The sequence below is a fragment of the Sinocyclocheilus anshuiensis genome, unplaced genomic scaffold (genome assembly GCF_001515605.1).
Source record: "Sinocyclocheilus anshuiensis isolate Anshui unplaced genomic scaffold, SAMN03320099.WGS_v1.1 scaffold385, whole genome shotgun sequence".
Taxonomy (NCBI): Eukaryota; Metazoa; Chordata; class Actinopteri; order Cypriniformes; family Cyprinidae; genus Sinocyclocheilus; species Sinocyclocheilus anshuiensis.
The window spans coordinates 515,383-541,382 of record NW_015539876.1 but is presented as its reverse complement, the minus strand read 5'-3'; the positions used below and the strand labels follow the sequence as shown (position 1 = coordinate 541,382).

General features: G+C 34.9%; 2 protein-coding genes across 2 annotated transcripts in view; both read left to right on the top strand.

Moving 5' to 3' along the window:
* LOC107685328 (P protein-like) lies at positions 1-20,469 on the top strand. The gene is made up of 11 exons (XM_016481879.1): positions 1-89; positions 2,205-2,460; positions 7,108-7,203; positions 10,569-10,742; positions 11,863-11,920; positions 12,061-12,133; positions 12,676-12,836; positions 13,896-13,978; positions 14,233-14,386; positions 19,696-19,767; positions 20,461-20,469. The coding sequence occupies exons 2-11, from the start codon at positions 2,231-2,233 to the stop codon at positions 20,467-20,469; spliced, it is 1,110 nt and encodes a 369-aa protein (XP_016337365.1). The 5' UTR covers positions 1-89; positions 2,205-2,230.
* Positions 20,470-21,880: 1,411 nt separating this feature from the next.
* LOC107685326 (P protein-like) overlaps positions 21,881-26,000 on the top strand; it is a 41,789-nt gene continuing 37,669 nt past the window's right edge. Inside the window, exons 1-3 of the mRNA XM_016481878.1 lie at positions 21,881-21,934; positions 23,193-23,249; positions 24,862-24,986. Of these exons, the coding sequence (XP_016337364.1) occupies positions 21,881-21,934; positions 23,193-23,249; positions 24,862-24,986 (236 nt within the window). The remainder of the gene's footprint in view (positions 21,935-23,192; positions 23,250-24,861; positions 24,987-26,000) is intronic.

Sequence of the window (26,000 nt, the reverse complement as noted above, 5' to 3'; positions counted from 1 at the left end):
TTTGACTTTTTCATTTTTGTTTTAATGTTATAATATCATCATCATCATCATTATCATCATCTCGCCCGTTTCATTCTCTGAATTGGCAGGTAAGAAATTCAGTTTTGTTAAAAAAAAAAAGAAAGAAAGAAAGGTAAGAGTTCAGTTATACAGGATAAGTAAAATATTTCCTTATATTTTAATACAATTTAAAAATTGTCTGAACAAATAAAAAAGGGACCTTTTTGGTTACTAAACTGCAACAGTGAAGTGAATTCAATTATAATTTGCATATATCTTTAGTTAACTTTGTATGTAATTTGAATGGTGATTATAATTTAAGACCCATGTATATCCAGTTCTATTTTTATTAAGTGTATTTGCCTTTTATATAAAAAAATCCACAAAAAAACCTGACCTTTTTATTTGATTTGAAATGGTCTCATACATACAGTATTTGTACTAAATGCATTTTTCAATGGATTAATATTTCTTCCCACACTGAGAGAGAGGAGGGAGGGGGCAAAGAGGAATGTACAGTAATGTCTGGAGAGTGTGTGAGAGCTTTGTGTGTGTTAAGGTTCTTAACAGATTAATCTTGCTCTGATTCAGAGGTAAAGCCTCTAGCTTTTGCTCTGAACTACAGTTATTTAAATAAATAAATAAATGCAAGCTGCAAATCCATTTTATTTCTTAAAATTAAATTTAGTAAAAATTAAATGAGTAAATATTATTTAAAAAAAAAATAAAATACAATTTTGAACCACTGTTTTAACAAAAATTTGAGTTAATAAAAAAAATCAGTTAATAATTTTATATTAATTTGAATCTCTCTTTCTCTCTCTAAGCTGCAAATATTTGCAGAATGACTTGCTAGTAAAATACTAGTAAAACTGTCCGACCCGAGACTCGTACAGTACGGCCCACCATCTATCTTAGAGCTGGAGTTAGGGCTGATTTGAATAGGGGTTGAAAGAGAAATATTGCTGATGTGTTGCATTTACATTGTAACACTCACTCTTGAGACAACAGATGACCTGTTTCTGCAGACTGTTAACACCCTGACAGTGAGCACTTTGTATTGACCACTGGCACAATAGAGCTTGTTTGATTCAATAAAGAGCAAGGAAATTATTTTTAATTATTTTAGTTTCACTTAACAATAACAACATTAAAGATTGTAAAGATTTTTATGTTTCTAAAGCTATGCATATGTAAATAAATACATTTGTTTTCAATGCAGTCAGTACGTCCATATTGTTTGTTTCAGATATCGAAAAATTAGAAAATATACACGTAATCATTACATATGAATACTAATTAAATTGGGCTGGAACACCCTCATAACCCCTTGGAACCCCTTAACAAAAGCAAAGCAATATCCTGGCAACCACTTGCAACACCCTAGATGGGTTTTGCACAGGCAAGCGACACATTTTATTTAGGCAATGTAAAAAACAAATGCAACTCTAAAAGTTGTGGTCATTAAAATGAGTAATACATTTTGCACAATGTTCTTCTGCCCAAAAAACAAAACAAAAACAGCCTACTTACCCCCACACACAAAACTCGTTGAACAAAGTTGAAATCTGTTTTAGACTCTACAGCTGTGAGTTCATGGAGGTCTGTGTGTGAAGATGTAGGTCTCTGTGTAAAGGAGGCTGTGTGGAAAAGTAATGCCAGGGTCAAAAGGGTGAAGTAAGTTCTTAATTAGGATGGTGCTGTGTCTGTGACTCTCAGACTGGAACCTTACACTCTAACTGTCAGTCACCGATTGAGAGGTTAACTCTTTAAGTGCCTGAGACGTTGAAACAGCATAGGGACTGTGGCTATAATATGTGACCTTATTCTTTTAGAAGGTTTACAGTAGTGTGTGTGGCATTCATACTCTGCATTAATACTTATCATTCCATGTATCTAAAGTGTCTTAGTAATTATGAGTCTTGATGGAAAACATATGAGTGTTATTTGACTTTATTTGCTATATGCATGGGAAGCACTAGAGGGGGCAGGTGCATCCTTATGGTATAAAATCATACGAGATGCAGTTCTGTTTCTATAATTATTTATGTCTGTACATCATTGTTCTGTATGTGGCTTATAGAAGTAATTTTAATCTGGAAATGTAAGTCTCAAAAGAACTCATCTGATGCTAGTTATCATAAATATGAAACCTATGCTACATTAAAAGATCATTTTACCTCAGTGCTCCCCTTCTCCTCCAGTTGCGGTCCAGTGTGCCTGAGTGAAGATGTATCTGGAGAATAAGAGCAATATTGAGGTGGAGATGTCTCAAACCGGAGGACAGGGTCACTCCAGCAGGGTAGGCCGCAGACAGTCTGACACTGTGGCTGGGAACTTTGATGAGCTTCGTCTGCTGGAGGGATTCTCTGGGAAAAGAGAAACGCAGAAATTGCAGCAGGCTGCAGCCATGCCCTCGGGACACTGCATAATCTACACTGACGTCCATCAAGATGATAGGTAGGACAGTAGTAATTGAGTAATTTGATAACTATCAAATACTTAATCAAGAATAAATACTGTTAAAGGGATATTTCACTCCAAAATTTAAATTTAAAATTCATCCATCATATACTCATTCTCATTTTGTTCCATACTTGAATTACTGAACACAAAAGAAGTATTTTAAGGAATGTTTTTGTCCATACAGTGAAAGTCAGTGGAGTCCAAAGCAACATCAAGTCCCACTGACTTTCATTATATGGACCAAAAACAAACAAACAATTAAGACATTTTTCAAATGATAACAGAAATGTACCTTTTTTTGGTGAACTATCCAAGTATATTTTAGTTTTATATTTTTTATATTGTAATTAATAATTAATAATAATTAGTTATTAGTTTAATGGTGCATTCAAGTTAATAATTACACGTCGTAATTACAAGTGGGAAACTCACAACTTTCTTTGAGTTCCTGCATCTGTATTGATGGTAATTTTTTAAAATAAAATTATTATTATTAATATTTTTACATTTAAAGTAAATCTAGCTTGCATGTAAAAAAAAATTATAGTATTGTACAATTATAATAACTAATATAATATATAAATATATTTAACATTTTCATTTGTAGCACCTTCATAATTTGAATAAAAACATAAAAAGCTAAAACACACCAGCTTTCTTTATTTGCCATTATGTAATAGTTAAAAAATGAAATACATTTTGATATATATTTTTTTATTTACTTATTTATTTATTAGTTATTTGAGTACACCAAGTTAAACTAAATTAAAATGAGAAATATTAGCTGAAATGAAGTTTTTTAAATGAATTATTGAAATTATTTCGGTTAATGTTTATTTTATTTAAAGTAATTTTTTTAAAATTGTTTTAGTTTAGTTTTAGTTAATAACCCTGGGTACATCGCCAACTTTCTCCACCCAACGTGACTTGAACACACCTGACGTCTTAATTACGACTTCTCAAATTGTAAATACAAACTTTCCTGGAGGACTTGAATGCACCATATGTCAAAGATGATTTGGACCAATGGGTATTCCCGCCCCAAACACACTCAACCAGACTTTCAAGCTTGATAGTGCCACAGCGTTTATACTCTTCTGGGAGATCAGTCTACAAATGACTTGCTTATAGTTGTCCCTGCACATTAAACTGTGGTAAGAGAAAGTATTTTAACAAAGTACAACACCTCACCTTTGAGATGTTTCAAAGAAAGCTCATGCTGGGAAAGGAATCTTAATGCAAAATGTACTTTACGAATTCATTGTAACAGTGCACTTCTACTATTATGGCTGACATTCATCTGAACACATTTGGCAGATAAGGTCTCCAGAACCCTTAGTGAGAGCTTTTCTGTGTGAAACAGCTGCTAATCGACTCTAAAGAGGATTGGTGCTCACGTGTGGAGTCACATTACTGTAGTAACGCCATTGCAACAACGGAAAAATGTGTGTGTGAAATACTGTAGAATATGACGATGGGGGTCCTTAATCTCAAGCTTGTGGTTGTTACATTTTTCAGATTAGACAGTACAGTTTTAGATCAGCCATCACGTGATTAATTGTTAGTCATGCATGAGATGAGATCTGCTTCTGCTCTCATGACTGCTCTCTCGTACAGGAATTCTTTAATGATAACCACTCTCAATGAAATCAGCTGATCACATCACATGTATTATTTTACAAAATATGCATTTAAGTAGTTGTTTCTCTGTTCTCTATGACTTTCTCTATCTTATATATTCCGTAATTGAATTAAATAGAAAGTTTCAATAGTTTGTCCGATGGGAAATATGCCACAATTATATATAAATATGCTATATATTATTACACGCATATTATTGTTTAAAAGTTTGGTGTCAGTAATATTTTTAATGGGTTTGAAAGTCTCTTATGCTCACCAAGACTGCACTTATTTGATCAAAAGTACTGTAAAAACAGATATAAGTATATATTGTGTGTGTGTGTGTGTGTGTGTCCACAGACACATTTGTAACACTGTAAATATTTTTACTGTTACTTTTGAGCCGTTTAATGCATCCTTGCTGAACAAAAGTATTAATTAGAAAAAAACTCTAATTAATACTGAACTGAAACTGAAATTTCTGTTTGACTTTACAATATGATATTATTAAAAATGTAGCAATTTTCTTCATATTGTTCATGAAATTAAATTGAGTATGTCAGGTAGCATTCAATTTGACTTTTATTCTATGCTGGATCTAAGAGGATGGTAGGTGTCCCACTGGGTTATGTACTCCCCCTCTTTGGTTTCATTCTCATCTGAACCTCACACACTCGGGTTCATGCACAATAAGAGAAAGCTTTGCTTCATTTATAAATCCTGCATTCTGAGAGCTAACATTTCAAATCTCCTCTCCGTTGTGTAACTGCAGGGAGAGGGATTAAAGGCCTTGAAATATCCTGTCTAATCTCCCTTTTGCCCAAACTCAACACCAGGATATATCCTGGAGGCCATGGCTATTATGTCTTGTCTGGAGCACATAAAAGCACACACACACACACACACACACCCCATCCCAGCTGTTTGCAGTGAACTGAGGCATCGGTAGGGGTGGGTGAGTTGTTTGAGTCCTCTGTAATGCTAAGCAGCTGAGGTTTGGGATTTGCCCAATGATGTGTTAGAATTGTACTAGGGTTGAGTCTATAGTCTGGCCTGTGCTGAGCAGCATTGATCTATTCTGGCATTCTGCAAAAAGCTCTCCATAACTCACACACAAACTCAGAGCCAATTGAAGAGATAAGAGGGACTTTACCCATTTAAACTGTCATTAATTATGACAAACAGAGAATTTTTCTCGATTATTAGATTAGTGAAGAGACTCCAGTAATTAGCCCACAGAGTTCTCGGGATTTCCATCTGTTCTGTTCACACAGGCCGAAAAATATCAACACTGCTGGTGTCTCTGAGCATTGAGCAATAGCTCAGAACTGATCTTTTCTCTTCCCCCTCTTCTTCTTGAGACTTCTATTGATTTTTCTGTTGTTATTGAGTATATGAGATGTGAAATGATTGACTACAGTAAATAAAGCTTTCCTTGTCTGAGGAAGTAGAGAGGATAAAGTGTGATTACTGAATGAAGGAATGCTAATGGCCCAAATTATATTGAAATACATTAATGTGGTATTACAGTTGAAATACATTAATGTGGTACTACAAAATTATTATAATTATAAATAATTATTATTGATGCATGTCAGGGTTGCCCAAACGGGGGTTCGCAAGGAAACTGCACAGGGTTCAGGAGTTAATGAAAAGATAATAATTAAATAAATCAAATGTAAAATTAAAATAACCAAATAGTGCTGCAGAATTATTTGAAATAAAACTGAAATCACAATATATTTTATAAATACTGTATACAGTCAAAACAAAAATTATTCAGACACCAGAAATAATCTTTTATATTTTTTTTAGTAGTTGGTGCAGGACACTATAGTTCATTTATGTAAGTAAGGATAGCTAAATAAAGTCAACTGTGACATATTATACCCAAAAATTCTTTATACAGTGGACTACCAGTAAAATTGATACAAATTTGGGACCAAAAATTATTCAGACACTTTGACCTGACCATGTTTTGCTTAAGTGTTATCTGACATTATCAAGATGAATTTGTTCTGACACAGTTTAACTCTGAGTTCTTGTCATATTTTATTACCATTTTCTAAACTATAGCGAATAAACTGTGATAATGTGTGAAATGTTGAAGGTGTCTGAATAAATTTTGGTTTGACTGTACATTTAAGACATATAGATATCTCCAAGCATCTTGGAGACGTTGCCACAGTTCTTCTGGATTTAGCCTGTCTGCAGTTTTTTTCTGATTCTAGATGGGTGAGAATCAGAATTAAAACAACTGATACCCTGGGTCAGCATTTCAGTTTTGCATGTACTTTATAGTCCTGATTTCTTTGATTGATACTCTTAACTTGGATATCTGTTATATGACATGTTGAAAGATAAATATTTTAAAATCATGAGATTGTGGCATTTACTTTTTTGAGGGATTCATGCATTACATAAGCCTGTCACTGACACAAGACAAAGTCACAAAGCAATAGTTTATTTCATCGTGCCACTGTGTTTTATAGCATGTAAACCAAGGCCAGAACATTATTCTAGTTTTCAAGGCCCAGATAAGCAGCATGCTGTTGTCCATACACCTGTCATAACCATATTCTTTCCTCTGTGAATCTGCAAACTACCTGATGCCCATCCACCCTGACAAGTTACGAGGTGTCAGTTAAATCATCAAGACAGCTGTAGGAGGACACAATGGACCAGAAGGATGACTTATATAATTGTCCTTAATCTTTTGGATGTGTAGCTTGCTTATGTTTGCAAATCTACATTTATTTTATGATCATGTAGCTTAGACCTTGTTTGACACACTAGACCAGGATGTTTGATTATGGTGTAAAGATGACTGAACAGAGACCAAAAAGGAAGAATGACTTTCAGTTCTGCTCAAAGACTTTTAGTTCCATTTTATTTCAGCTGTCAGTTTTTATAGAAGAGTCATTAAAAATGGATGCCAAGAATTGATTTCTAAATGTGGCTGAGATGTTATTTATGACCGACATCATGCTCAGATTTAATAAGTTTTCTCCTTGTTCCCAGGCACAGCTTCAGCATGGTAAACCTCCTCAAAGGCAAATCCAACCAAGCCAACCACACAGAACGGTCACCCCTTCTCAAGTTTCCCCAAAATGACAGGTGAGCCTAAATATATTTCCCCTTTGGTTTCACAGTATTATATATTAGATGTTCTTGTTTTCTTTTCTGTTCTTCAATGAACAATTCCGTTAAGGTTTGTTTTTCTTGATTTCATTTTATTTGAAACCAAAATGTATGTATTTATTTGACTTATGTATGTATTCCTTTAATTGCTTACAAATAACAATAAAATCCACTGGCACTCCTACTTTATAATAATCTTTTTCAATTAATCATTTGCAAACAGATCAGAGGTTGATACGCATTCGGTTATAATTATATGTACCAAACTATACAAATCAATGTTTAATGGCTTTTCTGGTTATTTTAATATTAATTAATCATCTGTTAAGCATAATAGAATATCATTTTTGTTTGCAAAGCATTAACCACTCGTACACACGGAATGTATCCCTCTTTCTTTCAAAGTTGTAGGACCTGTTGACAGGGGAGCCGCTAAGGGGGGGAAAGTTAGGACGATTCTAAGGGCCCACGCACTTTTGGGGCCCCCAGAGATCTGTTTTTTTAGTAGTAACAGTAGTAGTAGTAGTAATGTAATAGGAATTATAAATGTATCTACCAAAGAGTTACAAATAAAACAACAAATTACGGCTTATTCTGCATTTCCGGCAAAATTATCTCCCCCCATTCACTGCATGGTTTCATCCCATCCTACGTAGCCTAGAGTCACTGAGTGAGATCAGATGGTAAACTGTCAAATTAGAGATGTCTTTGAGTTCGAGGGGGGCAAACCGAGCCGGACGATTTGGTCAGTCGCACTTTTAAACACATTTTAGTTTTGCTATAGAAAAACTACAAATTCACTCTGATTACATAGAGCCTGATTAAGTAGTCAAACTCATTCCATATCAGCAGAATAGTGTTGTACAGAAAGTCTAAGCTAGCGGCGCCCCTGCCTGTTGACTTGGCTTTACTCAAGAAAGCTTCTGCAGAATAGCTGTAGGAATATTACCTGGGGTCTGTAATTACCGACCTCATTATCATTCAGTAATGAGAAAAAGTGGCTTTGTGACCTTCATTTCCAACAATTATTTTATATATTACCAGGTTGAAGACAAACACAGTTCCTCAAATAATGTATGGCATTTTGATATCTTGAAGTGTTCTTGACCTCTATGTACTTCTTAATTAAACCAAACACTGCCTGCAGTACGGTATCTGAACTCTCAGTTGTCAGACTCTATAATAATCTGTATTGATTCCAACACATTGAATATGATACCAGACTGGAGCTCATTCCAGTTTGCTCAACCAGTCAGGAATATGTTATTAGCCATGTAATTTGCATAAGAATCCCAAAATTTCTATATAAAACGTTTTTTGTATTTTTGTATACAAATCAATATTTTTATGTGGGAACTATCTATAATAGTTTTTAGGTCTTTAATATTTTTGAGGCATGAGTCATTTTGTTTATTGCATTTCCTGAATTTCCTCAGCATCCTGAGTCCTTGATTCACCCATGTATCCCTATCAGAACTCTAAAGCCAGTGATTTTTATGTAACAAGAGTCATAGTCATAAGGATTACACCTGTATTTAATTTTGTTTGGGTGATATAATGTCCTCTTCAGTGCTGAATATTTCTATTTTCATGAAACGTTATTTTATCAGGTACGTCAAGAAAAATAAAAAGTAGGATAAGTTTTCTTATGAAAATTGAAAGCTCAATGAAAGTTCAAATGGAATCAAACAGGATTTTAATGTATTAAATGTTTGTCTGTGTAAGGGGACCCCTTATTGCAGTTTCTTGTAGTTCTTGTTTGCATTTTTTTTAGCTATGTCAAACTCTATTGTGTAGAAAAATTAAGTAAAAAAAATACATGTGTGTGAGCAAAAATTAAATTTAATGCTAAATTAAATTACATAATTTGTCATGATTGCAAATGGAGTATAACATATAGAGTCATATAAGACATTACATTTTAATAATGAAATGCTGAATTTTAGCTTCTAGATGTAGTTGAAGTTAAAGCTGCAGTCCGTAAGTTTTGCCTCTTTGTCGCCATCTCTGTTTGAAAACCTGCAATTGCAGCTGTCTGCGGAATTATCTTCCTTGGGTTGTGCTCCGGCACGGCTTCAGCGCGGATGAATCTAATTAGGGATGGGTGATACCTCTTATTTTATTTTCGATCCGATACCGATATTTTCAAGCCCAGTATCGTCGATACTGATACCTATTAACTAAACTGATCTTTTAAATTATTAAAATAATATAATCAGTAATTATACTCACTTAATATTAGATTTTAAAGCCATGTTTTTAACATTCCATAGGCCTTTTTGTTTACACTATAAGAAATAAAATATACTATAATTGTATTTTAGCCCTTTACTGGGGCAGTAACCTCAAAGGTGCAACTATACCCCTAAAAGGGAGCATATTAGTGCCATACAAGTACCACTGGAACTGATGACTTACAGCCACTTTTAACTAAATGTAAATAGACACCCCGTATTTTTTATTCCATAGTAAGGGCAATTCATACAATACATTTAAACTGAGCTACTTTAATACCATCGCCGAACTTTCTACCACGACTCTGCTGTTCTTCGGCTGGTTCTTCCTGTTATTTTGTTTTCGAATTTGTCATTGTGTTTTCTGACTTGTTATAATGTTTTCTGAATTGTTGTTGCATTTTCTGAATTGTTATTTTGTTTTTTAGACTTGCATTTGCATTTGTAATTTGTTATTTTGTTTTCAGAATTGTGATTTGCTTTGCACTTCTCGGCCACCGTAATTTTTCCACTTAGAAGCTTATTTTATGCACTGAATTTCTTGAGAAATAAATAAAATTAATGGTTAAAAAATGCACTTTAGAATCGATATTTTTACGTGAGGATCGATCCTTTCGATACAACATCAGTATCGAAAGTATCGATAGGCCTAAGTTACTTAAGGATCGATCCGCCCATCCCTAAATCTAATGTTTTGAGGTGAATGTGTGGCTGTCAGTCACCGCACCGGTGTGGATATTTACTGTACTTCGCAATCACAGATTCTAGCCTACTATTAATCGCTTCCTAGCTGCAGAAGTGATGTGTTAATTTGAGTGATAGTAAAAGTTATCCAAGAGGGATTGGATTTTCACAACTAAATTTAAAGGTGAAGTGTTTCATTGCCATGAGACTAGCGGCAACAATTGTGACTGCAAAAATAATGATTATTGTAAACAAGTTTCCCGGGTCTAAATAATACATTTGACCACTAAACAGATAGTCCTGCCCCAAACTCATGCCATTGGTTAAGTCAGAAGTCAATATCTTTGACTGCTCAAACAAAGAAAGCAACATTTTGCGAGCACCACAGTGTTTAACACATTGTTTTTATACTGTTCTGTGCAGTATCACCTACATGACACTGCATGAGTCCAGCCTGGGATCTGGAGAGGAATCATGGGAGGCCAGCTCTGCTGAACTGGAGAGGAGGTGCAGGCTGGGCAGTGAGGTGGCCTGTCTCTCCCACATCACATCCATGGATAAATGTGAACATTACTTCAAACTATCATCACCCATCAGGTACGGCATACATACACTACCATTCAAAATTTGGGGTTAGTTAAAAATTCACAACAATATTAACAGGACCCGTCCGTGCGTCCGTCCATCCATCCATCCATCCATCCATTCAGTTGTACAGGAGAACCATTGTAGAAAAGCATGTAGAAATCTCGGTAACACTTTAGAATAATGGTCCGTTGTTAACAAGTAACTATGCAGGAAGTAATAGGTAGTACTACATTAACACTTAACTTAATACTATTAACTAATAGAGGAGCAAGATTAACTAAGCAAGTAGTAGCAAATTTAGCACAAAGGTAGTTCCTTATTAGATATCTGATAATTATTAAATAAAAATATCCTCATTGAGAACTACTTGCGAACTATGACCAGTTAATAAAGAATAACCAATTAATTACTAATCACAACAGTAACATCTTAAAAGTGAACAATTGGGTTCTTTGTGGAAACTAATTTATGAATTTGATATCCTCCAAATAAGTTGGCTGCATTTTAAAATTGTGACTACTGCTCTTACCAAAGGATGGATGTTCAGTGTTTATTTCAAACTTAAACATAGAATAATAATAAAAATGATAAACACAGAATAATAATAAAAATTAAAATTCACTTAAAAATGTTAATAATTAAGAAGTGATGCTGACAATCTCATGACTGAATTAGTTCGCAATTATGATCTCTGCTTCGTGTCAGTTCAGTATCAATGTATCCCACTCCAAAAGACCTACTGGTAAAATATCACTAGTGCGTCACACAAATGCATGACTGTACAGAATGTGTCAGATATAAAATATGTTATATAACTCATTAATTTACTTGTGAGTAATTACTGAGTGGTTAAGGTGTTTTTCACTTTAAAATAATGGTCCAGATCACTAGTAGTTCCTTAGTAGCACTTTAGCTTTAAAGTGAAAAATGCATTAGGCCAGTTAAGTATTAATGTAGTACTACCTATTACTTCCTGCATAGTTACTTTGTTAACAACGGACCATTATTCTAAAGTGTTACCGAAATCTCTTTACTGTAGCTCCGTAACTCAAAATTCTGGGACATTAAATGTGTTTCTGTTGCAAGGTAGATGACATAACTAAACATGAACATAAGTTTGCTTTTATAGGTATTGCTTAAGGACAACAACAATCATCACCATCTTCATCATTGTTGTTCTCTGTTCAGTAAGTTTTTCAGTCGTCAAACCTACTCAACAGCTTTTGTTATATAGAATAATATCCATTTATGATTGTATTACTTACAAATGCTCAATTATTTTATTTGTATGACACCCTGAAATAACTATATTTATTTGAATCATCAGCTGTTTTTCAGCATGTATCCAGACAGGGAAAGCCCCTGGAGGATGCTAGCAGTCTCATCCACCGAAAGTTTCTGTATCCTCCCCATTTGTGTACTTTAGAGAATCTGCATTGTTTGGATTTGCATTGACTAGATAAATAAGAATCATTAATTCACAAGTCAAATATTGTGATGATGCATGCCACTGCGCTAACTCCTCAGACCCTGCGGGGATTTTATGGTTGGTTCGGAGATTGCACTGAAGGGCTGCTCTAATTCATTTCCGTTTCTGTGACAATCTCACCATCTGCTATTTACAGCGGCCTGTGTCATGGTAACAGTCTTGCCTATGACTTTGTGCATAACAACAGATCTGGCTGATACTTGCAGCAATCTGTGAGTCCTGCAGAGCTGGAGAGATGAATGTGAAGAATGAACAATGCACTGAAGTGCTTCAATGTACCTTCTGCTGGTGGGAGGGGATTGTCTGTCCAAAATGAAACCATGGCCAGCTGACATCTGTTTGCAAAATTTTTCCAAAACACTCAGGTTAAAGCTTGATAGATATTCAGTGTTTGTATTTTCATTTGTTTCCCTAGTTCATGGAAGTTTTTCTTAACCTAACTGATCACTGTAGCCATGAATCTTACTGATTTTCGTGACAACTCCCTGCTGAAGCTGCAGGTTGGTGGGCCGTTTTTGGGAGGGATGGAGGCAGTTCAAGAGACCCAGGAGTATATTCTGATCCAGGTGGAGCAGACTGAAGAGGCGGGGTCTCGCAGGAGAAGAACTCAGCAGGTTGGAGTTGTTTCAATATATATGTTGTTTTATATTTCATTTTGTAAAACATTTAGCTTGAAAAGTGTGTTTATTCCTTAATAAAAATAGTTTGGGGTCAGAAAGATTTTTGAATGTTTTTGAAAAGTCTCTTATGCTTGCCAAGACTGCATTAATTTGAATGAAAATGACAGTAAAAACAGTAATATTGTGAAATATTATAGCAGTTTATTCCTGTGATGGCAAAGCTGAATTTTCAGCAGCCATTAATCCAGTCTTCAGCATCAAATGATCCTTCAGAAATCATTTTAATATGCTGATTTGGTGCTCAAGAAACATTTCTTATTATTATCAATTCTTATCATGTTAAACATTTCTCTAATTTCTTGTTGAAAACAGTTGTGCTTCTTAATATTTTTGAAGAAGCCGTAATACACTTTTTTTTCAGGATTCTTTGATAAGTAGAAAGTACATGTATTTTCTTAAAAAAATAAATACAAATAAAACAACTTACTGACCATACACTTTTGAATGGTACTGTATTGTATTATTTCTATAGAATAGAATAGAGTAGACTAGAATACAAATTTAAATGTCTTTAAATGCCTTATAGTTTGATTGTAAAGGCATTTATACATTTTAAGGAGTCACTTATAAGTATCCAAATACACTGAACAAAATTATAAACGCAACACTTTTGTTTTTTTAGAGTGGCCTTTTATTGTGGCCAGCCTAAGGCACACCTGTGCAATAATCATGCTGTCTAATCAGCATCATGATATGCCATACCTGTGAGGTGGATGGATTATCTCGGCAAAGGAGAAGTGCTCACTAACACAGATTTAGACAGATTTGTGAACAATATTTGAGAGAAATAGGCCTTTTGTGTACATAGAAAAAGTCTTAGATCTTTGAGTTCAGCTCATGAAAAATGGGGGCAAAAACAAAAGTGTTGCGTTTATAATTTTGTTCAGTGTACTTTTTCAGGATGCTGTATGTAAAATGTATATAAAATTAAAATGAAAAGATTAAAAGAGATTATTCTATACATTCAGAATATAAATAATATTTTTCTAACAGGTGCTTTATAACTGGACTATACCATTGCATTCCCAACGAAGTGACCAAATTCTGAGAACAAGGACATTTGAAATGGTTAGCAGGTATGATTACACATTCCTCATCAAACAAAGACATTCATGTTATGTGGTGCACTTTATTGCATCTATTGCTCCATATAAAAAAAGCAGATTAATCACACTACTGTCATCAGATTTTAACTGTGTTAATAGTTCAGTAAATTTGATCATGTGATAATGTTATTTTTGCAGTAGTTTCTTTCATCGTATATGCATCTCCATCGTCTCCATACATGCATCTCCATCTCTCTAATCGGTATCTTTCTCTTGTCCTCCAGCGCTCCTATTCTGATCAGTGTGCAGGCCTTTCTGTTAGACAGTCAGGTGGTTCCTCTGTCCATGACTCACCAGTCACTCTATGTAACCGTGGAAACACAGGTGCTTATCGCCGGATTGATCCTGGCAGGAGTCTATGTGCTCATCATCTTTGAGGTAAAATATGAGGTGTCGGTGTGAAGACATTATTTTCACACCGCACGATAATCCATTCAATGGTCGTTCGTGACTCATCCCATATTTCATCCCCATAAACAAGATCATCTCGGCTGTTTTGCCACATTGACGGTGTGGAGTCGTCTGAGATTTGCGTGCACATATCTGTAGTCTTTTGTAACTCCTCAGGAAGAGTAGATGGCATGCTGGGTATGTGGTTCATAAACATTCTAAAGTTGTGCTTGTAGATCCAGCACTATACTGAGATGTCCTTGGCAGTAGCTATTCATAAATTTACAGTTTATTTTTTTTATTTGTACCTGTACCGCTGTCGAGCACTAGAGGTCACTGGGCTTTACCAATGTTAACAGGAAGAGCTTTTACTCACTGTGATTCCACAAAAGTATATCGGATTTTTGGAATACCAGAAACTGACTTCAAATTGGATTTAGAGTGCTTGAATTTTATAGCATGACCGAATTGTATTAGTGCAAATGCCTGAAACCAGTTTTTATTTTTTAATTTTAAATTGAAAATACACAATGTTTTAAGCCTTTGAAACATTCTAAATTAAATATTATGAAGTAAAGTCGAGAAGAAGGACTCTGCAGTATTTCTAGTTCACGTTGTGTCATTGATCATATGAACTCCTGTACAAAATGTCAGATGTCCCTTGCTTCCACTGAAGCACAAAAAATTCCTACTTCAATTCATGTTGGATAACATGGATCATTCAGAGTTTGTGTAGCTTGAGTGCTGCTGTCAATCAAATGAATGAGAGACAGGCTAAGACATTCTGAAATTCAAGTTAATTTTTCAATTAAACTGTTCACTCAAACGTGATAATATCATTTGGTATAAAAATGTAAATGATAAAAGAATGCAAAATAGGACCATTGTCACTAGTGGTCTCCTTTGGACTATATGTAAAAATGTACTTTTCTGGTCTCTATTGCTCATGATGCCAATTCACCTTAAAAATGAATCATTTCAGATTTTATATATTTATTTGTTTGAATTTTTTATTTTTTTGCTCACTGTACATATCTATTAGTCTGAACAACTCTTAAAAGATGTAGATTATTACAGAGCCTTACAGCAAAACACTCCTCCACATTTTTAACTTCCTTTTCTCCCTGTAGTGCACACTTTTTAGAGTTTGCGAGAAAGTGGCGCTTTAGTGTGGCTCCAGGGGGACATGAAGGCAGAGGGGACCTCCCTTCCTAATTACATTTATTTCTTTAGGAGGGACAGCATGCTGCGTGTCGAAGAGTTTAATTAGACCTTTGTGAGAATGCTAATGGAGACTTTGGGGGTCTATGTTTCCACTTTTACCGTTAATACTAATGCTTCATAGCTATGGCTACACCGTCATCAAGGAGCTGAGAAAATACAAATTATATGTTTTTAAAAGTGAACTAATGAACAAATTTTTTTGTTGATTGGGTGAGTCATCCTAATTTTATTTATTGTGTTTTTAAAACAGGGTTACTTGGGGAGCATTACCTCTGTGATCATATTTTTATGAGAAATTTCCCCAAACCCCAATATATTTAGTTTTATTTTATTTTATTTTATTAATTTTTCTGACCATTTGAAAACATTACAACTTCAATCAACTGTGATATGTATATGAACTAGTTCCCAGGCTTTTTAGATATCATCAAAAAGTGTTAGAAAAACACAGTAGCTTTGCTGTCCAGCTGAGTGCAGCCTGTTCATTTTTAATGATGAATATCACATACATAACACGGCATGACATTTCAGTAGAAGTAACATAACACCTAAACAACACTTGCTCATACAGTCTTAGTCTAAATGTGTCTCCATGTTCAGTTATGCTTCTGTAACTTTTTGATCTTGATTTACTAGGAAATATAGCCACCATTACCCAGTCCAGTTATGATTAAAATATTGCTGGTTCTCAGGCATTGATCTAAATGGCAAATGATGTTGCCAAATGTATGTGTGCGTGTCAGAAGGAAGGTGCAGCTGCCCAGATTGTGCCTTCATAATCAGCTTTTAATAGACTGCTGAGTCAGATGATATACTACAGTACTGGACATTACAGTTTTTTTAAATTCGCTTTAGTACTATTTTCACAAGCAACTGTTAAATTTTCAAAACTCTTAGTACTAATATCACAACAGATCATCAAAAGTGCACTTTTTTCAAACATTTCAGCATATTTTCAATTGTCTTGGTGCAATACACAATCACAAAGTATTCTTTTCACTACGCAAAATAAGTGTTTCATCTATATAAATGTTTAATTCACAGTAACTGCCTTTCATAAAGCTCTTACTATCAAACTTCTCATTCAGTTTAATACATTTGTCTATTATTTAATCTAACTCAGTGAATCATTTGGTGCATCTACAGTGGGTATAGAATCACCCCCCCCCCTTTAAAATAATAACATTTTGTTGAATGAAGATGGACACAGTTTTTGTTTTATATATATATATATAGAGAGAGAGAGAGAGAGAGAGACAGATATAGTTTCTAAATAACTTGTTTGCAATTTAGGGATAACCAAATGTAATTAATTATTACCTGATTATTGAATGCTGACAAAATCACCAAAAAACTCCCTTTGAGGATGTCCTCATTTGTAAAACTGTGTGTTTTGCAATTTGTGAACATACAGCAGGATACAAGGGAGAGGAATTGATCAGAGATTGGTAAGATATATAAGAAGACGGGAGACAGATGGCATCAAATACAGCATTTTACATTACATTATGTCATGATGTGATACTGTATATAGAGACATTACCATGGTAGAGACTGCACATTACTATATAAAGTTCAGCTACAGTATAGATTCAGTCATATGGCACAGTGAGGACATTCACTGACAGTAAACTGTTCTAGCAGAAAACCTTATGGCCATGTCACACCTTTTGATACAGTAACACATAAATACTTTTACAAACATTATGGATTTTATGTGAGTTAAGCAAGTTAGGTAATGTAAGTGTATTTTCTAACATGACAATTATTGCTTGTATTATTGTAATTATTTCAGCAACAGGTGATTTGAAAGATGTATCTTGCATTGTTTGCTCTTGAATGAACTGATTGTTAAAAGTACTAAATTGAAAGAAGATCACAATGTTGCATTTCAGTGATTAAATCAAATGTTCTTGATATATATTACAATAATCTTAAGTTTTGAAACAATGATTGTGTTGATGAAAATATGTGTAATTGTAATGAAAGCATGAGATCAGGTTACAAGTGTGATCAGTTTGGATTTTTGAAATTATACACCTTGTGAAAATAGTACAGCATAGCATAATAAATGATCAGCATAGCAATTTTAGTGTAAAAATGTAAACATTTAAAGGAATTTCTCTATGTCTTGGCATTTGGTTTGTCCCCCTTTTGCTTTAATGACAGCAGCACTTGAGTTTTGAATACAACCTAACGATCATGTTATCGAGCGTAATTTGGTATCTTCAAAAGAGTCTTGTTATCTAGTGTAAGAAAGAATATCTGTCATCAATACCCCCCTTTTTTTGGCTGGTTTGATTAGTGACCAAGAATTAGTGTGGAATCTTAAATATTTCTTACATAACATTTCTTGGTTTAAGATCTTTCAAAATTATAAAACTTTTTTTATTTTATTTAAAAAAACATTTGATTAGCATTACAGATTCCACAGTCTGTGGTCTCAAACTTTTGGACTCCATTGTAAATAAGGAAGCCTTTGTTGTATTGACCTGTGCCTGATCTTCCTGTCTGCATTGCACAGCAGCTTGGTGATAATCCTCTGAGTTGATCTAGAATCAGCACTCTGAAAACTACTTTGATTAAAAGGGCTCAGATGGTGAGTTTCATCAGCAGCTCTGATAGCTAAAACTAATTTGCCTCGAGAGAGGGCAAAACCTGAAATGGGAGATATATAATAGTATGATATGCTTATAAATATTAATATGCCTTAAAAGATTCATGAATAATGTATTTTCACAATCTAATTGCAGATATCTTGTAAACACTTTAATAATGGCTGATAGATTATTCTTAAATTAGACTAGAGTTGCAGTTGCTCAGTAACTGGGGGGCTTTGAGTATAAAACTAACATTACATCTCACACAAGCACATTTTGACATTTAATTTAGCTTAAACTCTTTCTCACTATATAATTGAGAGTAATTGGTTTAAATCACAAAACAGAGAAACGTTAGTCTCAGAGGATACTTTCTTATGCAAAGCAACACAATGCATATCCATGTTGCTGATTAATTCTGCTCAGAAAGCAGTGTTCAACAATTTATCTTAATGTCCTGTTTTAGACTTACAATCACAACATTGCACCAAGTGTTCCTCCCCCTCAGGGAAGTTGTCGGACTGACATAGATTACTTGCTCCTTCGAGACTGGAGTCATTAACTGTTATCCTGCATGTTGTGTACTCATCGCCCTTCTTTTGCTCTTCTAGCTGATTACACGGTCTTGCAATGACTTTATATGGCATCTTGACACATGACACCGAAAGAGGTGCATTAGACAAAGTTTGATTCAGGTGTTCCAGTCAAGTGCTCTCACCAGGAAAACAGATGCTGAAGATGTTGATATCTGACAGTGCACTTTAAGGTGATTGAAGAGCAGAAAACCAGAAGACGTTGTCGACTGACACACATCCTCGTGAATCTGGATTTATCATTTGATTATAAGAGTGCATAAAAGGGTCAGAATGAATTAAATGTAAGAAATGAGGTGGATCGAACATAAATGAAGAGTGGGGAAGAGGGTTAATAGGCATTTTTAATGAGCAAATTTATTCACTTGTCCAAAGGCTGTTTTACAGCCTTATGTTTTACATATTTAATAGTGTTTGCTAAGACAATCATCACTGTTACTGTTGCTGATGAGAAGGGTTTGGGATTTAAACAAAGCCCTAATCCCAACAATTTTGTGCTACGGGTGAGAATGATACCTCGTAACATGCAGCTTGTTGTGCTATTACATTTCTAAGCAATCAGACTTATGATTTTTGCCTGCCGGATGATAAAATGGTGAGAAAACCACATTGGCTTTCAATGTAAGAAGTACCATAACATAATTGAGACTTGGGGGCATTAAGCATCCACTTACAACATCCTAGCATCCGCATAGCAACGTGCTAAAACACTCAGAACACCATAGCAACCACATAGCAATGCCCTGCATTGTGCATAGGGAAGCACAAATCTAGTACATTATTATATGACCAGATTTGTAATAAAATTGCCAAAACATTGTACTCCAATTATGATATATTACCTCTTATCTTATTTTTCTTTGTTTATTTGTTGTTGCAGATTGTTCACCGCACTCTGGCTGCAATGTTAGGATCCCTGGCTGCTCTGGCAGCACTGGCTTTCATTGGAGATGTAAGTTTTTGTTTTAGAGAATGTTATTTAGTCCATTCTGATGAAGATTGCTTACATTGTGTCAAGAGTTGGGCTCTGGGACTTCATTAATTTTGAGAACTGCAGTGATGATTTTATTTTTATTAGCTAAAAGAAGCCTATAAGATCTCAGCATCATTATTTATATATCATAGATAATATATAGTGGCAAATTCAGATTCAAATTACAGAGCATTAGCTTCAGTATGTTATACAAACCCTGGCAAAAATTATGGAATCACCACACTTAGATGTTCACACATTTTTTCTTTTACTTCATAACAAATAAATGAATCACAGATATGACACGAAACTATTTTTGTTTTATAATTCAACATTCTTGTTAAGTGAAACATACCTCAAACAAATGAGATTAAACTCAGTTAATGAATGGAAAATTGTTTTCCATATCATTGAGGGGAAAAAAATATGGAATAAACCAAAAAAAAAACACAATTAGTAATTTGTTGATCGTCCTCTGGCTTTTATGATGGACTGAAATCTTTGGGGCATGGACTTCACTAATGAAAAACAATATTCTTCAATATTGTTAAAACAATAAAAACAATATTCTAAGCTGGTTCCAACTTTCTCGAATAGCACTTGACAGATCAGCTTTGCAAGATGGAGCCTTGTCATGGACCAGTTCTTTCAATTTCCACCATACATTTTCAGTTGGATTGAGATCTGGACTGTGTGCTGGCCAATGTGGCCATGCCATTGAGTTGATATGCCTTTCCTGAAGAAAAGCTTTAATTCAGTTGGATTGAGATCTGGACTGTGTGCTGGCCAATGTGGCCATGCCATTGAGGTGATATGCCTTTCCTGAAGAAAAGCTTTAACACTCTTTGCTTTATGACAAGATGCATTATCATCCTAAAAATGACATCATTATCACCAAACTTCTTTTCTATCGATGGAATGAGAAAATTGTCCAAAATTTCAGTGTACACCTGTGCATTGACTGTTCAGGTAGGGTTGCCATTTCCCCTGGTCCTTTACCTGACATGCAACCCCATATCATAAATGAGTTGGGAAATTTCATTGTTTTCTTCAGGCAGTCATCTTTATACATTTCATTAGAACGGCACCAGACAAAAGTTCCAGCATCATCTCCTTGTCCAATGCAGATTCGTGATTCTTCACTGAATATCACTTTCATCCAATCATCCACACTCCATGACTGCTTCTCTTTAGACCACTGTAACCTTGTTGTCTTCTGTTTAGGTGTTAATGCTGGTTTTCATTTGGCTTTTCCATATGTAAATCCCATTTTATTCAGATGGTTTCTTACAGTTCTGTCACACACATTGACTCCTGATTCCAGCCATTTGTTTTTAATTTGTTTCATTGTGCATTTTCTATTTTCAAGGCAAATTGCTTTGAGTTTTCTATCCTGACGCTTTGATGTCTTCCCTGGTCTGCCTGTATGTTTTCCTTTTATAACCTTTCCATTTTGGAAAACCTTTCCATACTTGTCTTGCACCAAATTTTAGAAACAGCTGACTGAGAATATCCAACTTCTTTTGCCACACTCCATGTTGGATTTCCATCTTGAAAGAGTTTTATAATCCTTTCCATCATTTCAACTGACTGCTCTCTTGTTGGGGCCATGTTTCCTTTCTATTAGCCAAGTCCAACAGCTTGTTAAGGTCTGTAAGCACTCTCTTTTAACTGCTGAATAATTAGCATTTTAGATATGTGCCGGGATTTGTTTCAGAAATGCAAATTACAAGCTGATTCCATCATTTTTTCCTCAACATTGAATGATTCCATATTTTTTTCCTCTACTTGATATGGAAAATAATTTTCCATTGATTAAAATATTTTAATCTCATTTGTTTGAGGTATGTTTCACATAACCAGAGTGTTGAATTATTAAACAAAAATGGTTTTGTGTCATATCTATCATTCGTTTATTTGGTATAAAGTAAAACAATTATTTTTGCCAGGGGTTGTATATTCTAATTGATGCAATTATTTCAACAATTCAGAAAACCCAGTTAAGACTGGGATGTGAAAATACTCTTCTGTATCTGAGGAAGGAGACAATGACTATTTCATCCCATTGTCTTTACTGTAGAGGCCAAGTCTAATGACTGTTGTGGAATGGATTGACTATGAAACACTTGCCTTTCTGTTTGGAATGGTAAGTATAATTCTAACAGGTCTAAGAGCTCTCCAGCAGTGCACCGTTTGTACTATGAACATATGATATCTCAGATCGTGTGACTTGACATACGTGCGACGTGAAGATTTGTGCCGTTACATTTAGATCATGAGATTAGATTTATAATTTTTTCCTGGTGGATAATAACGCCTAATAACAAAATCTACCTTTGAGAGAATTACCCAAGCGCCAAGCCAAATCTAGCAATGTTTCAGCTTGTCTCATAGTGAATCTTTAATGTAAACTTGCCTTAACAAATGCCCCATAACCACATAACAATGAGCTTAAATCACTCAGAACACCCTAGCAATGCTCTAGCAACAACCACTATGTTTTCTTCAGAAAACAATCTAGTTGTTTAATGGTTTCAGACAGCATTAAAACCTTGTCTCTGGTGTAATGAGATGATTTAACCTGCCTGTTTGGAGAAAGTTTCCCTGCTATGTGCTTGACAGTCCGACAAGCCTCTAATCCAACCCTTAACCCCAAATATTTAGCCTCTTAGGCTGGTCAGCCTGCCAGGCACTTAGTGTGACACCTTTCTTTAATGTGCTGTTAACCTAGTGCTTCTTTTAGAAAGAATTCTTCAGGGGGCTGAGATCATTTATGGTGTTACTTTGAGTTGCACTTACTTTGCAGCAGCACAATCAGTCAAAAGGTTTGTTAGTCTGCATATGACATTAGTCCATATTTGACATAGTACTGCAACAAAGTGTGACCAAAAAATATGAGTACAAATTAAAACACACAGCCTCTCTAATATTATTGACAAAGTGCCACCCTTTTCAAGATCTCTGTTTGTTCAGTGTCTGTCTCCATGGAAACAAATACATTCAATCAGCCCCCATCCAGAAGACTACATGTAGGAGTATTTGAGGAAAAGCATAAAAGAAAATCAGAGACTGATGATAGAAAATGAATCACAGCATCCATCAATTTTAAAGACTGACTGTAAAAGAGACCGAGAGCCATTTTACATTTAAAAAAGTTAGCTTTAATAATCTCAGAAATATTTGTTTCACTTTATTGATTGTCTATATTTCAAAGATGTCTGTTTCTGTATCTGAGGCCCAAAAAAAAAAAGAGAAGAGAACGATATATGTGGCATGAAATTGAGTGAGAGACCGTGTGGTATTTGAGACATAATGTGATTTTATAGCAACACATGTGGCAGTAAGCACTAAAAATAGAAACCATGAAATGTTCAAGTCTCATAACCCTTCCTCTTTACTTTCAGATGATACTGGTGGCAATATTCTCTGAGACTGGTTTCTTTGATTACTGTGCAGTGAAGGTGAGTTTTCTCAATCATTATGTTGAAAATGCTTATTTGTGATTTGTTTATCTCTTTAAGCAAGATACAATGTCTTGACTGACAGAGTTATTTCCTCATATTCTCTCTAAAATTAGGCTACTTAATCTATCCCACCCACCTTAGATATAATATTATACACATTTAAATACATTATATATCTACAGATACAAATACCTACTAATATGTACTCGGCAATCAGTAGGTATTTTAGTAGGCTTACTTTACCCAGTAAGCTTTGGGGCAAAGAAGCAGAGCTTTACGATAGCTGTCCTGAAAATCCCTATCATTCACTCTCAAGCAAAGTGATGAGAATCCCACAAATGCTTTATATATGAAATTTCTGGGTGAATATTAAGCTCCAATCAAGCTCCAATAGAGTTGCGAAAAGGAATCAGATGGAACAAATCTTATAAAATTATGCAACCGTTTGTAAATTGTGAATAAAATGGGTTTGAATGAATGAAAGTCTAAAAATAAATCATTGGATGGATATCCCTTTCCTTATTTTCAGGGATTCTGCGGACTGTTGTAAAAGACCTGTTGAAACATTATGGATGTGCTCTGGACATTATGAGGGCACACGCTTATGTCCTCTCATCCCATTTATGAATCTTAAGAGGGTTCTGGGCGAGGACATGTTCCACAAATTAAAATATTGCCATAGAAACAACCCTCTTGATTGAACAACATTTCAAGATAGAATGAAGATGCATTTTATCTTGAAATAAAAATCAGGCTTCTTCAATCCTTGTGTAGTTGTGAGCGGGTGAGTTAAGGCCCGTTCACACCAAGAACGATAACTATAATGATATTAGTGTCCACACCAACACACAATAATGTTCTGTTTATTATAAGCGTGCACAGCGCTTTAAATGCTCAAGCTTTTTAAAGCATGATGGATTCTGATTGGCTGTCAATGTTTTTATCATTCATCAGCTGGAAAAAAAAACATTCTGGAAGTAATTCCAACGCCTATCGTTCCTGTGTGCCATTTATAGTTGTGATATAGACTTTATTATTGTTATCATCCTTGGTGTGAACGGGCCCTTACTCTGTTTATTTGTCAGTCACCATATTATTGAGTCAGGAAGTGGTGATATAATCGGTGGACTACAACGCCCTGCTTTACCACTTGATTAGAATGATTCCAGACAGCCTGATAATGTCTCCATAGCGACAGGCTCTTAAAGTGCAGGTCTTTTGTTTTTTGAATCTTTTCTTTTCTGGCTTAAACATTCTTTTAGCGCTACAGCCTGAATGAACAAACACACTATGGATCTGTGTCAGTTTTTAGACTGAATTCCTCATTAAAATGTACTTTTGAAGATTGTGTTCTGAGACCTCCTCAGAGGACTGCTCTTGATTCCCTATCTTTGAGGCACTGTTAAATCTATCTCTCCTTTCCACTGTTTTTTTTTTTTTTTTAAAAAACATGATTTTGTTAATGTTCATAAACAAAGGCTAGAGATTTTTGTGCTTAATTTATTTTTGACCCAGTTAGTTTTCATAATGTGAAGTTGTGAGAAAAAATTCTAACTTTGTAAACCAATAATGAAGTATTCCCAACAGTATTCTGTATGTCTCCACACAGGCGTATAAGTTATCGCGAGGAAGAGTGTGGCCCATGATTATCATTCTGTGCCTAATTGCAGCCGTTCTGTCAGCCTTTCTCGACAACGTAACAACTATGATGCTTTTCACCCCTGTTACAATCAGGTAATGGTATCTCTTCCTAAAACAGTGTATCTTTGCTTTCTTTCTGTCTCTTTTTACTTATTTTTTAAACTTGTATAATGATTCACTTCCAATGGAAGTATATGTGGCAAGCAATTGCACTGGAATAAACATTAAAACAGAGTGTCCTGAGAGTGTAGCCATAATACTTATACAATCTACATGTTGAAGTTAGACTTGTGTGCCAGAATCCTCGTAAAACCTCCACAATGGCTTTGCCTGTAGAGTTTTATTGTAAGTGCTTTGCTGTATACATGACTTTTATTTTTACAAACTGAGGGATAAATCCAGATTGTTTTCTTTGGTATCTGACAGCATGCCACAGACGCTGTCAATAGAGATTAACTTGCATTGAATCTGGAGCATTCCTTTAATAGGACTTTGAAGAGAAGAAGTTTGTTCAGCTGAACTACTGCTAAAAAAAATCCCAGAAGGCCTTGGCTTTTCTCTGGACAAGAATTTCTTTGTCAGTCTGCTTAGAGTTACATGAGGATGAAATAAGTCATGTCTCCATGCTATAAACTTACCACCTCATTGTTCTTTTCAGCTTCATTTGAGCTAATTTTCTTCATTCTTTTCTCTGTTACACGTTGTCTCTCAATGTGATTCATCAGTGCCTGTGCACATTTTATTTGTGTTCTCTGTCTTTTATATGTTTTATATCCTGATATACAGCATCATTTATTTAGCATTATTTAGGACACCCTGTTCCTTCAGAGGATATGTGCTATGAAGCAATTTGGCATAATGTAATGTTTCATGTCCCATCCCTGTTGAAACCCAAAGACCAACAAACCAACTTTGAGTAAGGATACTTTTTTTCATATTTTTGTTTTTTCATTCTACTGCAATATTCATCCATCAAATTCTTATCATCTTACATAGACCTTAAAAATCCCTAGTGTGGTAGGATAGAACAAATCTATATTTCACACATAGCCATTAAAATGTTAGGCGCAGCCTCAGCGTTTTCATGACATTGCTGGTGAGAAATTA

Bases quoted from the DNA above. Each gene is read 5' to 3' on its own strand.
- LOC107685328 (XM_016481879.1), top strand. From the start codon at position 2,231: ATGTATCTGGAGAATAAGAGCAATATTGAGGTGGAGATGTCTCAAACC. The intron at 7,204-10,568 runs GTGAGCCTAAAT...TGTTCTGTGCAG, and splicing joins AAGTTTCCCCAAAATGACAG to TATCACCTACATGACACTGC. The intron at 11,921-12,060 runs GTAAGTTTTTCA...TTGAATCATCAG, and splicing joins TCATTGTTGTTCTCTGTTCA to CTGTTTTTCAGCATGTATCC.